Genomic DNA, 17,808 nt, shown 5'->3' with positions numbered 1-17,808 from the left:
CGCCCAAACAAATAAACTCATAGTAATTACAAACCCACTTTTGCGGTTTCCTCTTTTTTTACTCGTACGGCCAATGGTTTTATCAGTTTTTGTGCACCTTCTAGATCCGCTTTGGAGAGCCCAGATTCTCTCTTTCTCGGCGCTCCAACTTGCTTTGGACCGCCAATGTTCACATTTCCAGATCAATAAGTTGCACGACTATTTATATAAGAATATGCTTATACGATAGTTTTTTTTATGTACGGAGAGATTGACACTGCATATAACACACGCAACATTGGTTATAAATTGCAGGAATCGAAGGTATCTTGGTATGGAATGATACATACCTTTGATATGGCCAGTGTAGGCTCGTGTCAATGGAATGGTACAAGGGTTTCTTCTGCAACCATCAGCCTCCTTTATCGCTCAATTCCGTATTCTCAATGGAGTAAAACTCCTAACAGCACTCCCGCTTAGGGTTTATATCATTAAAAATCCAAAACCGATACACCTTGACAAAATTATCAAAATGGTATATTTGTGACACATGGCGGATGACGGGTGTACTAATTTGGGATTTTTATCATTCATTTATCACGGGTATACCAATTTAAATTTTTTTATTGTATTAATCATATTTAATGAAATTAACGGAGGGTAAATTTGTCACGCGTGTATTAATTTAAGGTTTTCTTTAGTAAAAACATGTATTAATTTGAAATTTTTCGTGATACTAATTTTCTTTTTAAAAAAAAAAGTAACTGAGACCTGAAAAATGGAGGATTCTCTTTAAAGAAAACAGCACCTAGCAAATAGCAATTTGTCAAAAAAGGGCACTTTGCCTAATCTGAACGCACCTGATTCAACGGTCAAAAAGAAATTTGTGGAGATGCTTAGTAGTTCATTTTGACATAAAAATTCGAAGTGTAACGCCACCAATTCTTGACATTTAATACACGACAACACATTGACTTAGGCGTTGACCAACAAAAAAAAAAAAAACACATTGACTTTGGTCATCCTTTGCAATCCCAGCAGCTGGCTTGCATATTTGAGTCGTCCAAGGTACTGCAAAAGTGTTAGATCCCTTGGAAATGCACATGCAAGTTCCAACGACAATGTCCCACAACCACACATTATAAAAAACCGTGGGCGGCTAATCTTTAGGGAAAGGTACTCCCGGTCTGTCCTAGACCACTTAGCTTCTTTGGTGCTTTTCTATAAAGTGTGCATTATTGACATTACAAAAGCGCACCGCGTGATGCTTATCTGCAAGCAATATACATACGTTTAATAGGTCTTACAAAATTTCCCTATTATGAAGTAATGCGATTATTAAATAAACGAAATGGAATTATTGACATAGTATGAAGAAATTGAACACTTATATGCGGAAAGATAAAATAATTTCAGGATTCGAATTTTTCGCTATTAGAATTATCCGTAAGATAAGAAAGATTCAAATCGAATTACGCGAAAGGTAGAATCGTAATATTAATTTAGGTCTTCGTTTTTTTATTTATTTATGGGGGGTCGAAATTTAGGTCTTTGTTGATTGATACACTTCTGGCAATATATTGATAATGAATGTTTCATTTACAATTCTTAGGCGATAAACGGAAAATCTACTTTTTCACCCTCTCTTTATAACTAAAGCTCGCTTTCAACTATTAGAAAATGATGTAATTAAATTTGCATGTCAATATTTGTACAACGCGAAAGTCTCATATCGCAAGGCTAGAAAAAGGGTCAATATCACGAAAAATCTCAAACCGATACACTTATGATAAATTTATCCCGAACTTATATTTTGGCCTTAAAAAATTTCAAATTGGTACACCTCTTACAAACTTACCCTCCCTTAGTTTCTATTTAATTTTACCGTCAAATTATTGAGTTGGATGACAAGTGACAGTTCACGAGTGTACCGATTTATGATTTTTACCCTCTGTTTATCACAGGTGAACCAGTCTGAAGTTTTTCCTAGTATTAACCAATTTAACGGAAATTAATTGAGAGTTAAAAAAAATTATACATCGGTATTGGCATCACATTAGCATCGATATACATCTATGTCGGCGTCGGTCGGTCAAAGTTGGTCAAAAGAATTAAATTAATATAAATGTAAGAGATTTAAAATTAAATTAATATAAAAAAATATTTAATATTAAAGTGGTACAATTATAATAAATTTAAGATTTTTTTTAATAATTTTTTCGTCAACGAAGAAAATAGGCCAATATCCAAAAAAAATCTTCAACGTTCCCCAACAACCCTCCCCTTTCTTTAGTCGTTTTTACTGTCATTTTTTTCTTTTTTAATCTTCAACGACCTATTTATTACCGGTACTAGTGGAGGACCTCGTGGACCGCACATGATCTTGTCGTATTGGGCTCTAAGTACTAAATTTGCCCGTGCCCGACATTGTTCGCTCCTCTCACTCTCTGTCTCTCCCTGTGCAACCTCTCTCTTCTGATCTTCGTCGACTTCCTTCGTTTCCCAGAAACTCGCCTTCAACCTCCCCACACTACTTTTTACAGAAGCGTAGTTCTCTTCTTCGGGTGAGGATACAGCTGAGAGGATCGGTCCGCCGATGGGATCCGATGGAAGTCAGACTTTGCTAACCATCTTAGCTTTGGCTGTAGCACGAGTGTAAGTGCTCTACTTCCACTTCGCTCCTGCAACTGTTTGATACAATCCAGCCTGCTTGTTCAATTCACACTCCTTGTTTTACGTCTGGATCAGGTTACAAGTCTGTAATTTTTGCCCCACGAACTCGAGGAGGAGTAAGGACTTGGAGTCGAGCTGGAGAACGGAAGATGGGTATGGAGAAGAGAAGGAGGCGTTGAGGAGGGACTCGGCGTCAACCTCGAGAACCGACCATGCGTCCGGCGAAGAGTACGATGTGTTCCTGAGCTTCCGGGGACCGGATACCCGCAACGGATTCACCAATTGCCTCTTCCATCGCTTGAGAGATGCTGGAATCCGTGTTTTCCTGGACAACGAAGAGCTCCAAATGGGCAAAGAAATCGCAGGGGAGCTTTTGGATGCACACGACAGGTCTCGAATCTACATACCTATCTTCTCTAAGGGTTACGCCGACAGTGCGTGGTGTCTCCGCGAGGTTGCGCACATGGTACGGTGCACCTCGACTTCAGATGGGAAGAAGGAGATAATTCCCATCTTCTACGACGTGGATTCTAACGATGTTAAGCTCAAAACCAAGTTGTATACAAAAGCCATGCGCCAGCACAGGACGAAGTTTGGCTCCGATGAAGTGAAGCAGTGGGAAAATGCCCTTCTTGAGGTTGCACGTATAAAGGGATGGGATCTTAAAGGCAAAGGGTAAATTCCCTCAACTTTTTATGGTGAACGAAAGTTTTTCCCACAAAATTCCCAAACGTAAAGCATTTGGACACTTTTGTTAAAGATTTGCATAAAAAGTTAAATGTAACTAAGACCAAAACAACCTAGAACCCACAATAGTAAATAGAAAATGGCTAATTTTTTTGAAGCACAACAAATCGGATCAAACCCAACCCAGAAAAGGGCTTTTTCCAATTCGGGTCGGGTTAAGCCAATATGACCCCACAGGTAAGACCGTCTTTTTTCTTAATCAACTATTTTATTTAAACCGTATTACCGCAATAAGTATACTTGAATTCATGCGATTTTCTGTATTTTTCACCTCCCATGGTATTCAAAGCTTTCGTTCAGTGACGAACTCGTTCGAAATTGTTGAATTAGTAAGAGTATTGTAATGTTAATGTTATACAAAGACATGATTAGTATTTTTTTTTTTTTTTGTTAAAAGAGTGCATAGTTAACATTAGTTAAGTGCACATACGATGCATCTATGCAAAAAAGGGACGTTTACAAAATATTTTGTTATGAAATATTAGAAGGCTAATGTTAACTCAAAACCTATATCTACGCACAAGCGTCTCCATGACAATAAGTTTGGCCCTAATGGATCGAAGCGGCAGAAGAAGGCGGGGATTTTCCTGCACTTTTTCTTTGGAAGAAACTTTGTGTGTCCAAATTGTCAAACTTATATCAATGTGGCACTACATTAGAAGTTAATGGAATCCTGACTAACATGTGCTCGAGAACCTACAAAAGGCCAAAAGCTTTTCTCAAACCCCGCAAAAAATTTATGTCAAACCAACCTGCACCCGAAAATGTCCAGTTCAACTGATTATAATACTTAATTTCCCTTTGTTTGAGTAATTGAAAGTTATTTACCCGCTTGTTCCCTGAGTCCTGTAGTCTATCATGTCGTTGACTGAAAAGAAATCTTCATGCTTTGCTGTAGCCAAGGAGAACAAATTGAAGCGATTGTTGAAGAGGTTTCTCGTAAGCTTAATACAAGACACATGATTGTGACTGAACATTTGGTTGAAGATACTGCTCAAATGGAAGTCATAATGAAATTGTTGGAGGTTGGCTCTGGTGGTGTACGTTATGTTGGTGTCCATGGCATGGGTGGTGTTGGAAAAACAACTCTTGCCAAAGTCATGTTCAACAAACTATCTTTTCACTTTGAACGTTGTAGTTTCATTCAAGACGTTCGAGCATCATCGCAATCTCATGGTGGCCTTATAGAATTGCAGAAAAAGCTCTTGTCGGATTTGGTCGGTCATGGGATTGCTAACCAAACTAAAGATGTTGATGGTGGGATCCAGATGATCAAAAAGGCATTAAGTACTAAAAAAGTACTCATTGTTCTCGATGATCTAGACAAGAAAGAGCAACTCGAAAAACTTGCCGGAAAATCTGATTGGTTTTGTTCTGGTAGCGGAATCATTATCACAACTAGGGACGAAAGCATCCTAATGACTCAAGTGGGCTCATCCGGTGAAAAGGTCCTCAACATACCCAAAGGAATTTTGCGTTATGAAGTTCATGAAATGAGATTTGATTTAGCTCTTCGGTTGTTTTATAAGCATGCATTCAGAAGTGATTCTACTGTGGAAGAATATGAAGCTCTTTCAAGAGAAATTGTTCGTGCAGTGGGCATGCTTCCTTTGGCTGTAGCTGTGATAGGGTCCAATCTTTTTGACTGGGGCAAAGATTTGGGGCATTTGGAGAAAATAGAAGTATGGGATGAGACGCTGAAGAAGTTAAAGGAAGGTCCTTTTGAGGATGTCCGAGATACATTAATGATAAGTTATGAACGATTAGAGGATAAGCAACGAGAAGTTTTTCTCGATATAGCATGCTTTTTCATCAATGCAGACAGAACTTATCCGGTTATCATGTGGAAGGATTGTGGATACCTTCCTAGCATTGCGATGAGGGTTCTCTCTCAAAGGTCATTGATCAAAATTACACATGATAATAGGTTTTGGATGCACGACCAAGTTCGAGACTTTGGAAGGGACATTGTGCTTCGAGTATATCCTCGCAAGTTTTGTAGGGTGTGGATTCGTGATGATGCCCTGAAACTACTGGAGGGAAAAAAGGTAAACAGGAACTGCATATGTTTGAAAATATGTGGTGCAAGAAATACTTTGAATCTTTCTTTCCCATTTAAAACAGCAATTCAGTTAAAGTATGCATCCAATAAATAGTTTTGTTTAACATCGCTTTTGTCTTGCGGGGTTACATCTCTCAGTCAAACCTTCAGGTCAAAGGACTCAAAATATGCAGAGGGAGCAAAAGGAGATTACCTGATAGTTGGCTTTATTTTCTAGGTTCCAGCATATGGGAAATAGCTCTTTTGTAATATTGGAAAATACAAAGAGCAGTTTCCAGGTAAAATGAAAACAAAACTTGCTTTATCAAGAGCTTCAGCCTAGAAAATCTGTTCATGTAGAAGAGGATGAAACAACTCGTTGTTAGGAAAAGAGGGTACTATAGATTCTGGAAAGCGTATGTGGTGAGCTCAACCATTGGAGAAATTGTTTGACATTGTTTCTGCGTCCTATCTGTTGTAGCTTTGTAATCTGTATGTTGCATGCTCAATTGAGTCTTTGATATGCAGAGAAGTGAAAATGTTGAAGCGCTATGCCTGGATTCCGATGGCTACAGCCGCAGCCTTGCATCTAAAGAATTAGCTGCTCTACCAAATCTGAGGTTCCTTCGAGTGAAAGGCATTGATTTTTTTGGTAACTTCAAGAATCTTCTTTCGGAGCTAAGATGGTTTTCTTGGGAAGTTTCGCATAAGGAATTCTATGCGGAGAGTTTTCATTTTGCTAGTTTGGTCGTGGTGGACCTCTCAAAGAGCGATATCGAAGATGACTGGGGTGGGTGGAGCCAAATCCAGGTGCGATATGCCTTGCCATCTATCTTTCTTGTATGGTCGATAGACTCAAAATATATTTCCATATGTAACTTTTGTAAACCTTGGGAAGATTGAACTTCAATGGCTATTTGCAAGCAGATTTCTATTAGTTCATTGCCGAAAACGGAAACTTGTTTGTGCATTGTAAAACGCATTTTTCTTTTTCTGCAGACTTCTATAACGTCTCCAAGGGCTATTTTCTTTCTCGTATGGTTGATAGACTTCGAGTGCATTTTTCAACTGGTAGACGGAAACTTGGTTTTTCATTCTTTTCAATTCTGCATTTTCTTTCTGTGCAGATGATAAAAAAATTAAAGGTTCCGGATTTAACAGATTGCACAAAGTTGAGGAAGACACCCGACTTCTCTAATTTCACGTCTTTGGAGACATTATTACTTGTTCGGTGTTCCAATTTAGTCACAATTCACCCCTCCATTTCTAAGCTTCAACTCTTAGAGACTTTGAATGTCAAAGGATGCAGTTCCCTTGGGGAGTTGCCTGAAGAAGTTTGTTCTCTACAATCACCGAAGGAGATCGTCATGCCCCAAAATTTTCAACCCTTGAAGCTTCCAGAGAGATTTGGCAATTTGAAATCTTTGTCGAGTTTTACATTAAGCAAGAACCCAAAAATCTGCCGACTTCCGGACTCAATTGGAGGGGCAGCAAATCTCACATGCATAACTTTACGCGGGTGCGTGGGGATAAAGGAGCTTCCAACCTCAATTGGGGAGTTAAAAACGTTGGTGGAGTTGGATGTATCATCGTCGGGCTTAGTTGAACTACCCGATTCTATCGGAAACTTAAAGAAACTAAGGGTGTTGAGCTTATGTAGAACGAAGATAAAGGAGATTCCCCATACTATTGGAGGACTAGAGATGCTTGAAGGTTTGTATGCCAACAAATCCTTGGATCCGATCGATAAAAACTTGGAGGAAATTGGGAAGCTACTCCATTTGAAGAAATTGAACTTAGCATATACTAGTGTTTCTAGATTGCCTCCAGAGATAAGTCGTCTCCGTCTCCAAAAACTTGAAGTGGGTTCGATTGAGCTTCAACAAGTGCCGGCTCTTCCATCAAGTTTGAAATTCCTTGCGGTTCAAGCTATGGACTTCTCTCTTGTCCCCGACCCCTCAAGCATCACCGATTTGGAACATCTGGATTTACATAGATACAGCAGTTTGAGAAATAGATATCACTCTACTAGGCGGGACTATGACTCAAAACTTCAAGCAGCTTTGATGAGGGAGCAACCATCCTATCGGCTTCCATCTCATTTGTCGGTCTTGAAACTCAAAAGTATTAGTCCACCGCCACATTTTTCCAACTTAGTAAATTTGATAGTTCCGCATGTGACTGAATGTCCAATATCACACCTACCCGTCACTCCAGGTCTAATTCATTTGAGGGAACTGAGCATAACAAGATGTGAATCCCTTGAGGAAATATCCAGTCTGCCACTCTTGAAGAGTCCGGAGCGCTTGGAACCGAAGGGCTTGAAGAGGCTAGTTGAGATACGAGGTTTGTCGGAATTGGAATCTTTGCGGTACTTCCTTCTTTCCAGTTGTGACATAATCGGACAATTACCCAATTTGTCCAAGTTGGGTAAGCTACGACATCTAGAGCTAGAAGCTTGTCCAAAATTAAGAGCCATTGAGGGCATTGAGGGCTTAGAAAGCCGGGCGTTGGATGGCCGTGGCCACACCATCCTGGAAAGATTGTTGAGTATCTCCGGATCGACTTGGCTTTCCCACAAATTACCTATGTACGATCTTTTCCTGAGTTATAAGGGACCAGATACTCATCATGGCATTGTCGACTATCTTCACAATGGGATGTATTTAGAGGGAATTCCTGTTTATAGTGATAACGATGACTTCACTTCCAATGACGGGATTGGGCAAGAGATTCTACAAGCATTCGCTAACTCCAATATCTACATACCCGTCTTCTCTAGAAACTACGCCTCCGGTCATTGGTGTCTGCGCAAACTTGGCCACATGGTAAAGTACACGTCAGAATCAAAGGGAAAAAAAATAATCCTCCCCATTTTCGACGATGTGGAGATTGATGATGTTAAGCTCAAAACTGATTTATACAAGAGCGACCTAGACAGGCACCGGATGAACTTTGATCACAACGAGGTGAAGTCCTGGGAAGAGGCCCTAATTGAGGTCGCAGCAATGAGGGGTTTCATCTTGAAAAATACCAGGTAATTCTGCTATTTCGCCACTAATTTCATGAGGTAAATAAGACATCCAATTGAACTTCCCTAACACAGAGAGTTTCAAAGTTACTGCAACGCAACCCTTTTGCATACAAATAGTTGTCCGCTCACGCAGGTCCTTCTAGTTTGTACTATCCAGCGGATCTCTGTGTTCGAACAGAACAGAATTTCATACTGGTACAGCAGCACATTTTTTTTTTCTTTTTCTGATTGAAGATCTTCAGGTTACTGCGGTTTGTGAAATCAAATCAACATTTAGATCATCAGTTTGATAGCCTTTAAATTTTTGGCTACCGGACTAAAATGAGCTGTCCTTCAATTATGCATTGCTGCAGCTACGAAGAAGTACTTCAGATGGTTTTTGCAGAGATCTTTAGAGCGAGGAGATTGTTAGACGTCGACTCCTGAGGACTTCTTTTGGTCGGTTGTCAAAGAAAAGGTGAATGGATTTGCTATCAATGTAATGAAATTCTCCCCAACCGCATTCTTTTTCATTTAGTAATGTAATTGGTTTACTATGGTAATGCTTAGGTGCTTTGTCAGAAGGGTGCTCTGCAACAAAAGAGAGGGAGCCTCCATACCCAGTTGGGAAAATTTGAATTGCTGCTGGAGTAGGGATTGGCAACTGTTAAAGATAGTTGATGTACCTGATTCAATCGAAAATCTTAAAAGAATTGAAACTGACTTGGATGTACTGTTCATCCACAAGAGTGATATTGATGCCAGTATAGGGGTCAGACAGGTGAAGTCTCTGGTCGTTCGAGGATCTTGGTGGACGCTTGTTATCGAATTTGACAGTCGCCGCGACCTTCTTTAATGCATCTACATCCGGTTTGCTCATGGTCTCATGAATCTGGTTAATTTAGATTTTCTGGACGCATTTGACATTTCCCTTGACCAATATCCACCAGTCCACTTTGTCATTCTTGCCAATTTGGCTTAAGAAGTACTGCTAGTTTTCAATCTTGAAGAACTCTTGGTTCTCGAAGTTCCTGAAACTCAAAGGCATTAGTCCGCTGCCATACTTTTGAAACTTGACGAAATTTGGTAAATCTACCTGTCATCGGATGTCCAATGACAATATATATGTTGATTCTTGGTCGTCACTCTTGGATTACATAACCTCACTTTTGCGGGACATCCCCAAATTTTAAGATGGTTCACGCTAAGTTTACTAAAGTCCATAACTCAAAAAGAGTTCATGGAACAGCTATGGTATGGACAAAGTTTAGTATGTGAAGTGTTATTTTCAAAACTTCAACTCACATAAAATTAGGTAAATTAGTTTTACTAATTATATTCCTAATCATTTCTATAAGGGTGTGACTCGACCTTTTGACCACATCATTTTGTTCGTGACTCCCAAACAAGTACACCGACCTACTATCCCCCGTGAAGCACCGACATGCTGATCCCCTCGACGCATCAGTGTCGGACACGTGTCGGATACCGACACGCGTTCGACACACAGTCAACCCGTGTCGGAGATCCGACACTGGTCAGCGCCAAGGACACGCGACGGACGCGCGAGTCAGTGAGGGAGGAGGGCGGGGAAAACGGAGATCTGAAATTATGAGACCAGAAAGAGAGGGGGAGGAGGATGTCTACGGAGCCAGCGACGGTGATGGAGGAGGGCGAAAAAACTGCGGATCTGGAAGAAGGGAGGCAGCGAGCGAGCCAACGCTAGAGCGAGCAGCGAGCATCTGAGTAATGAATGGGTTTTGTGTGCGCCGGAGGAGAGAGTGAACCAACGGCGGAGATAGCGTCGGAGGAGAAACGTGGCAGCCAAAATCACGGTGGTTCTCCTTGCTTCGTTCACTTGGCAAGACAGAGAGAGAACACAGAGCCTGAGGAAGAGACGAGCGAGGAGAGAGAGCGTGGAAAGTGTGTGAAATTTTTTGAAAAAGTATAGGGAGTGGGGGGAGGGAGAGAGCGTGGGAAAAAGCAAGATAGAGGACAGAGGTATGGGGTGTTGAGTGGTCTAATCCAAGCAATCAATTCAAGTGACTTGTTTTTTTTTTTTTTGTTATTTATTCATTTTCTAGACTGGCTTAGATTAAATTGGGACAGTATTTATGGTAGAAAATTTTTCTTTTTTATAAAGGCATTGTTTTGTAAATTCTCTATTTTTATAAAAAATCATAAAAATAATAATTTATTTTATATAAATATAAATATGTTTAATATACAACGTGTCTTTGACATGTCGAAATTTTTATTTTTTAAAAATGGCGTGTCGTGTCGTGTCACATGTCGCGTATCGTTGTCGGTGCTACTTAGACTATCCCAGAATCCTCCAAATTTAAGCCATCCAGCATCGTCATACCCGCTAAAATACTTACCACCCCCGTCAAATCCGACAACCTTTATAACTTTTTCCAAATGTTTTTCGACTTCATTCTAAAAAATCTTGAGACTCGGACCTTTTCTTAATCAAATACAGGCAATCATATTGCTAATAGTCACCGATAAAAGTGATGAAATAAATATTTCTACATAATATTGTAGTATTTGGTCCACTAATATCGATGTAAATGACTTCCAACAATTCAGAACATCAGACTATCATTTTCTTATTTATCTTAGTCATCTTGCCCCTTGAATAATATATACAAATTTCCAGGACACTTTTAAGAGATTCTAGGTCGTCAGTTTATATTAGCCTTTCCATCATTCTTTTCCTAGAAATGTGATCAAGCTGTTTATGCCACAACACACAAGATTGTTCCTTAGATAGAGGTCTTTTGAAAATAACTTTTCAGCCGCATAAGCAATACATGTATTATGAGGAGTTAAAAATAATATGTATAGTCCAATATATGTATTATTAGGAGTTAAAAATGATCTATACAATCTATTGGATATATTGCAGCACCCATCATTATTTGAATTAAACAACATAGTAACAACATTGTTCCTTATTTCAAAAGAGTAGTCATACATGTCAAGACATGATACGGAAACTAAGTTCTATCTAAAGGAAGGTACACAAAATGGAGATAATTACTAAAACAGTTTTAAGTCTATTGTAATTGTATCAATTCGGTCTCCCCCCCTCCCCCTCCCCCTCCCCCTCCCCCTTTTTTTAGATGAGTCCTAAATCTTTTGTATTTATGTTAATTCGGTTATATTTTTTTCTCACTCCGGATTTCTTTGTTACTTTGTCGGTGTCTAGTTGTTAACAGACTCTTCTGTCTTGGAAGCTACTAAGAAGTAGTAATCCCCTACTAACATACACTCACTTTCCTTACAAGTCTATGTTTTTCATTGTGCTTTCTTTATAGCTTGCACGCTATTGGATGGTTGGTTGAATTTTCCTTCCTTCCTTTGCTTTTTGTTTGTGGCCAGCGAAGGTTGTAACCCAGGCCGCAGGCAAAGGTGGCCTTGCCTATGACTAACGAAGCCATGGTTGCCTTCACCCATGGCCAGCGAGTTGCTAGCAAGGTTGCCATGGCCTCGCCAGCCACGGGCGAGGCTGTCCTCACCCAGTGGCCGGTGAGCTTCGGCCACAAACAAAAAGTGAAGGAAGGAAGTAAAAAAGAAACAAAACGAAAATTCAAAAATTACTTAAAAAGTTAAAAAAAAATACAAAAAATTAAAATATTATTAAAAGTCAGCCACTTCAATACCAACAGCACCATGTCAACGTCGGCTGCCCAAATGGATTGAACTGGCGTAAATATAAAATATATTGGACTCAATTGGTAAAAGAAATCTTGAGCATTGAATTGATACAATTGCAATAGGTTTAGAACTCTTTTGGTGGGAAAAGTGTCAAAAAAGTCCTAAACCTATTGCATTAATGCCAATTTAATCCTAAACCATTTTTTGGTGACAATTCAATCATAAACCTTTTGTATTAGTGCAACTTTAGTCTTAAATCTTTTGTATTTATCCCAATTGAGTCAATTCGGTCAATTTTGACTGGAAATCGCTCTCATGGACGTCAATTGTCCTACCTTGCATGACTAGCGTGCTAACGTGGGACATTTCTTTTAAAAAAATTATATTTTAAATAATTTTTAAATATAATTTCTAAAAAAACAAAAATGCTTAAAAATTACTTAAAATGGTAGAATAACACGAAAAAATGACCAAGTCAACACCAGCCATATCACGTAGGATAATCGCCGTCCACATCATCGATTTTTGGCCAAAATTGGCCGGGTTAAATCAATTAGCGTAACTACAAAAGATTTAGGACTGAATTGATATTAACGCAAAAGATTTAGGACTGAATCGACATCAATAAAAGGTTTAGGACTTAATTGGCGCAAATGCAAAAGGTTTAGGACCGAATTGGCACCAAAAAAAGGTTTACGACTTAATTTGCACTAATGCAATAGGTTTAGGATTTTTTTAACACTTCTTCCCTCTTTTGGTAAATTTTTCACATAAAATGTGTTTTTTAACATCACATTAAAATCAAAATGCAAAATTAAAATGACATATCGAGCGAACTTGATGTCAACTTTACTATTGTTTCCCGCTGTGAGTTTTGATTCATCATGATTTGGCTTCCTACAGTTTAGAATTTCATATATGGTAAGCGCAACATATTAATTGCATTGCTATGCGCTATCTAGCAACTATCAACTAGATGGGGATTCTTATGGGTTAGATTCACAAATAAATGCTAAAGAATCATCCAAGCTCATGCTTAGATAACCAAATTTTATATGTGTTGCAGTCTTTATATTATTATTATTATTATTATTAGTAGATGACACACAATCAGATTTTAATTTTGTCTTTCTCTATATCTTTTATGGTCGCGCGTTTTCCATTCCCTTTCTGGCTAACACACTCCCTAAAAGTAGTGTATTGACTATAATATCCCTTGCGGGCCTCATTTTGTATTTACTTTTTTTTTTCTTTTTTCTTGTTCTTCCCTATCTCTCTCTTCTCTCTCTTTGTGTGTCCATCGTCTTCTTCCCGACCTCCTTCACCCACACCTCTAACCCGCTGCACCGTTCGCTTGCTTCTCCACCTCGCCGCCCCTTGCGGCCTCGACCCGCTGCCATCGAAACCTTCCCGATTATCGTATACTTTGTCGTAAAGGGGCACAAAATCAACGAGGCATTGCTTGACCCCATCGTGTGCCTAAATGATTTTTAGGATGAAGATCCAACCGATGATGACGAACTTGAGCAACTTGAGAGAGAGAGAGAGAGAGAGAGAGAGAGAGAGAGAGAGGAGGTTTTAACCATATGTCAATGAAAATGATGCGCTAAAAGGTGAGACCCATAAGGGATATTATAGTCAAAACACAATTTTAGGGAGTGTGTTAGCTAAAAAGGGAGTGAGAAAAGCGCAACCCATCTTTTATTTTCTTCTTTGATCTATTGTTTCAGGAACAAGTATTCCTGCAGATTTCTATTTCTCACGCTTTCCTTTCTTTCACTCTTTCTTCTTCTCTTTTTCTGTTTTATGTTCAAACAAACACTTGCTTAAACTCAATTATCTATTCCCAATTCTTCATTGAATCATTCCCAGCAAACACGAACTTCTATTCCATTAACATTTTTCAATGGTTCACTCAGTTATACAGTGCAACTCATGGAAGATTTACTAGTTTCATTTACTGATCCATATACAGCAGAGGAAATAACAAAGTGAACCAGAGTTGAAGACACAATGCGTAGATGAAAAGGGGCTAAAATGAAGCAAGCTTAATGAAAATCTCATGGTTGAATAAGAAATTATCCAAAGAAAAATAAAGCAGCGATACTGCAAGGATTATATATATATATACACACACACACACACCAACCATCAACAACCACCAAGCACACATGCAACATGAACAAACAATCAATAGCCTAGCACACCATCAAACACAATATAGGCGCTGAACTCTCTCGAACAATCATACTTAACAAGTTTCACAGATCTATCAAGAGGCTTTATTGAACAAAAATCATGAATCTCACGACCAATGCAAGCATTTATGAATTATGGATTGTTCGATTTCAATTTGCTCAAGACAACAGAACGATTCCATGTTTTTTTCCCCTCTCTCTCTCTTTTCATATCGGCAAACTGTAACAATTCATATTTGAACAATCTTTAGCGCATGGGTGCGTTCGGAGAGCTAGGAGAGCACCTGAGAGGAGAGGAATTCCATTGGGAAGAGCGAGAGAGAGAGAGAGAGAGAGAGAGAGAGCCAGGCTTCAAGGTTTTCTATCCGTTCTCTCCTTGATTTCCACCACCATTGGGCGTCACTTATTAGTTCTATGGTCCGAATGAAGTAGTGAAGCTGATGGGCCTCAGCTGCTGGGCTCAATTGAATTAATCCGGATTGCAAGGGCCTGGACTTCGGGTGATGGACCTGAGCTGCTGGGCGAAAAAATTGTACAAGTTAGGAACCAAATTGGCAAAAAAAAAAAAAAAAAATTGAGGGATTGGATTGAACATTTTGCACCCAAACAAAAAAAAATGCTTGGCCGTTACAGATCTCTAAAAATTTTCAAAACCTTTTTAAAAAGTCCACTTGCTGATCTTGAAGTTTAGTTTAATGTTCAATATAGTTCCGATTTTTTGTACAACCGATCATGTCTCATGTTCGATTATTTGGGATTGTAACCTAAATTGATTGGCTAGCATGTTTACTTTCCAGTCAATATGTAGCCACTTTAAATATTTGAGTATTTAATTATGGCTTTGTATTTCGGTAAATTTCCTGTTAATTGTTTTCCTAAATGTTAGGGTAAGAATTAAGCGGGTAATTGCACGAAAAGGACAGAAAATCATTATGCATAATCGTCTAACACTGGTTTGATACATGATAGGCTTTGATTGATAAGCAAAATGCATGGTCACTTTAGGAACATTAATTGGTTAGGTATCGAAAGGGCATTAATTATCTAATTTGCGTAAACAAGTCCTCAAACCCAAAATCTCCGGTTGCGTAGAGTCGAACGGTTTTTCCTAATCATTCGATAAAGTTTCCAGTCTACCTTCTTCAAAGATTGGTGACGACTCATTTGCATGTACACATACACATGTCACTAATCACATATAGATCGAATTCGATATATTCTCGTTATAATTTGATATGGGTGCGGGAGGGCCCGAGCTAAGCCCGTCCTAAAGGGTTAGTAATCCATTCACTCACCACTCGATACCTTAGACATTAAGGTGGGTTGTGACAGTTAAGAGAATAGTGGGTTAAAGGAGAGAAATCAGAGTTCTTTATTATCTCATACTCTGCATCGATCGTCCTTGAAGCTATTGTTATGAACCAACATACATGTTCATCCTTCTTGCCATGAAAATCATGAAAGTCGAAGATTCGTTGATGCTCGCCTAAAATATTTACGTGTGTTTACCAACACTTCCTCCCCAGAAAGTACTTGCTCAGAAGTTCTTGAAAGCTGCAAAATCTAGTTGTGTACTTCCTTCGAAAAGCTGAAACTGAAAGAAAGATGTTTTAGCAGCATTGAAAGTACACAAGTGGGATCCAATGTCTTTCCTTCTGTGGTGGACAACCTCTTCTGGATAATCAGCCAAGACAAAACACTATGCTAGCGAAGATTTGGACAAAACCAAAAAAATTCGTGCCAGTGAACAAGACTTAAAGTTTGACCACGAAAAAAGGGAAAAAAAAGTGTATCAAAAGTCTTAAAATTTATTATGAAAGTGTCATTAAATCCTAAAATTTATAAAAAATACAATTAAATTTTAAAATTTATCAATTTGATGCAATCAAGTTTTTCCGCTAACATCATCAATTTAGTTAACAAAAAATACTGACGTGGCATTATTTATTTTTATTTAAATTTTATTTAAATCAGAGTTTTTTTGTATAATATTTAAATTAGATTAAGAAAAAGTAAAAAAGAAAAGGTAAAATTTTATTTTAAACAACAAAACTGAAAATAAATGATGAAAAATTGGCAGAATACCGGTGAAGGGCAGCTGCCGCGACCGCCCTTCGCCGGAGGAGATCCGCCGGCCCTTGCCTGGGGCTGGTGACCACTGTCTAGCCAGGGTGAGGCTTAGCCAAAGACGTTCGCTAAGCCCGAGCGAGGTCGCCCAGATTTGGGCTTGGCGAAGGCCAGTCCCAGGTGAGGGGCCGACGAGGCATCGCCCGAGCCTGGCGAGGGTCGTCGAACGAAACAAGTGGAGAATCTTCTTTAAAGCAAGCAGCGCTTAGCAATGTTTAAACTCTGCTTAATCCGGATGCACCTCATTGAAGGGTAAAAAAAAAAAAAAATCTTCTGGAGTTGTTTTATATAAAAAAAAAATAATCATTGCGGGTCCGTTCTTTCACAGAAACTTACCAGTAGATATTAAAAAAGGAAACCTGACTTTGTCTCCCACGCCAAACCTGACACCTCCCCCTGGTGGTCACTAGCTTGGAGCTGGAGCTGGAGCTGGAGCTGGATCTGGCGCAGGAGCTAGGGCTGTGCCTAACCTGCTTTTGTTTCTTTCCCATTTCTACAAGTGATGGACCACGTGCGCCGCACATGACCTGCTGATTTTGGGCCATAAACTTCCCCTCCAACAACAACCCCTCCCCCCCCCAATGCTCAAAAAAAAAAAAACAACCCCCCCCACCCCCCGGGCGGGCCGACTTTTGCCCTTTCCCTCTTTTTCCTCTCTGTTTCTCTTGACCTTTGAGAAGTTAATAGTCGATCTTACTTCTCCGAATCAGCTCCTTTTTTTTTTTGTTTTTTTAACAGAAGCGGGGTTCTATTCTGATGGGATTCAATGGAGGTCAGGCTCTTATCGCCATCCTCACTTTGGCTTTAGGAGGACTGTAAGTAGCTCTGATTCCACTTCGATACGAGCTCCTGTTGACAAAGAAAGAAACTTTCTTGATCCCGTACATGGTTGATTCAATTCGGCCTGCTTGTTCAAATCACTTTGCTTATTTTGAGTCTCCATCAAGTTAAAAGTTTGTAATTTTTTGGCAGGGTTCTGAGACAATTCAGGAAATCGAAGAGGACGGACTCGGAGTCAACCTCAAGAACGGACAATGCGTCTGGAGAAGATAATGAGGCGTTAAGGTGGGACTCGGAGTCAACCTCGAGAACGAACGACGGATCTGGAGAAGATAATGAGGCGTTAAGGAGGGACTCCGAGTCAACCTCCGGAACGGACAATGCGTCTGGAGAAGATAATGAGGCGTTAAGGTGGGACTCGGAGTCAACCTCGAGAACGAACGACGGATCTGGAGAAGATAATGAGGCGTTAAGGAGGGACTCGGAGTCAACCTCGAGAACAAACGATGGATCTGGAGAAGAGACTGAGGCGTTAAGGAGGGCCTCCGAGTCGACGTCGAGGACGGACAATGTGTATGGAGAAGATG

General features: G+C 39.6%; 1 protein-coding gene and 1 pseudogene across 7 annotated transcripts in view; both read left to right on the top strand.

The window, feature by feature from the left end:
* Positions 1-2,495: 2,495 nt before the first annotated feature.
* LOC115736125 (disease resistance protein L6-like) overlaps positions 2,496-17,808 on the top strand; it is a 49,256-nt gene continuing 33,943 nt past the window's right edge. Inside the window, exons 1-7 of one of the 7 annotated variants that reach the window (XM_030667646.2) lie at positions 2,496-2,634; positions 2,728-3,327; positions 4,298-5,447; positions 5,969-6,250; positions 6,568-8,477; positions 8,828-8,931; positions 9,024-9,158. In XM_030667646.2, the coding sequence (XP_030523506.2) occupies positions 2,576-2,634; positions 2,728-3,327; positions 4,298-5,447; positions 5,969-6,250; positions 6,568-8,477; positions 8,828-8,900 (4,074 nt within the window). In that variant the 5' untranslated portion in view covers positions 2,496-2,575 and the 3' untranslated portion in view covers positions 8,901-8,931; positions 9,024-9,158. Of the gene's footprint in view, positions 2,635-2,727; positions 3,328-4,294; positions 5,448-5,968; positions 6,251-6,567; positions 8,478-8,827; positions 8,956-9,012; positions 9,159-17,808 lie in introns of those variants that run through there. The other 6 variants (XM_030667645.2, XM_030667644.2, XM_048277570.1 and 3 more) reach the window with 6 other exon arrangements.
* Positions 2,513-17,808, top strand: part of LOC115736129 — a 49,052-nt pseudogene continuing 33,756 nt past the window's right edge.

The sequence above is a fragment of the Rhodamnia argentea genome, chromosome 4 (genome assembly GCF_020921035.1).
Source record: "Rhodamnia argentea isolate NSW1041297 chromosome 4, ASM2092103v1, whole genome shotgun sequence".
Taxonomy (NCBI): domain Eukaryota; kingdom Viridiplantae; phylum Streptophyta; class Magnoliopsida; order Myrtales; family Myrtaceae; genus Rhodamnia; species Rhodamnia argentea.
The sequence above is the reverse complement of the archived record's forward strand: the minus strand, read 5'-3'. Positions and strand labels throughout refer to the sequence as shown.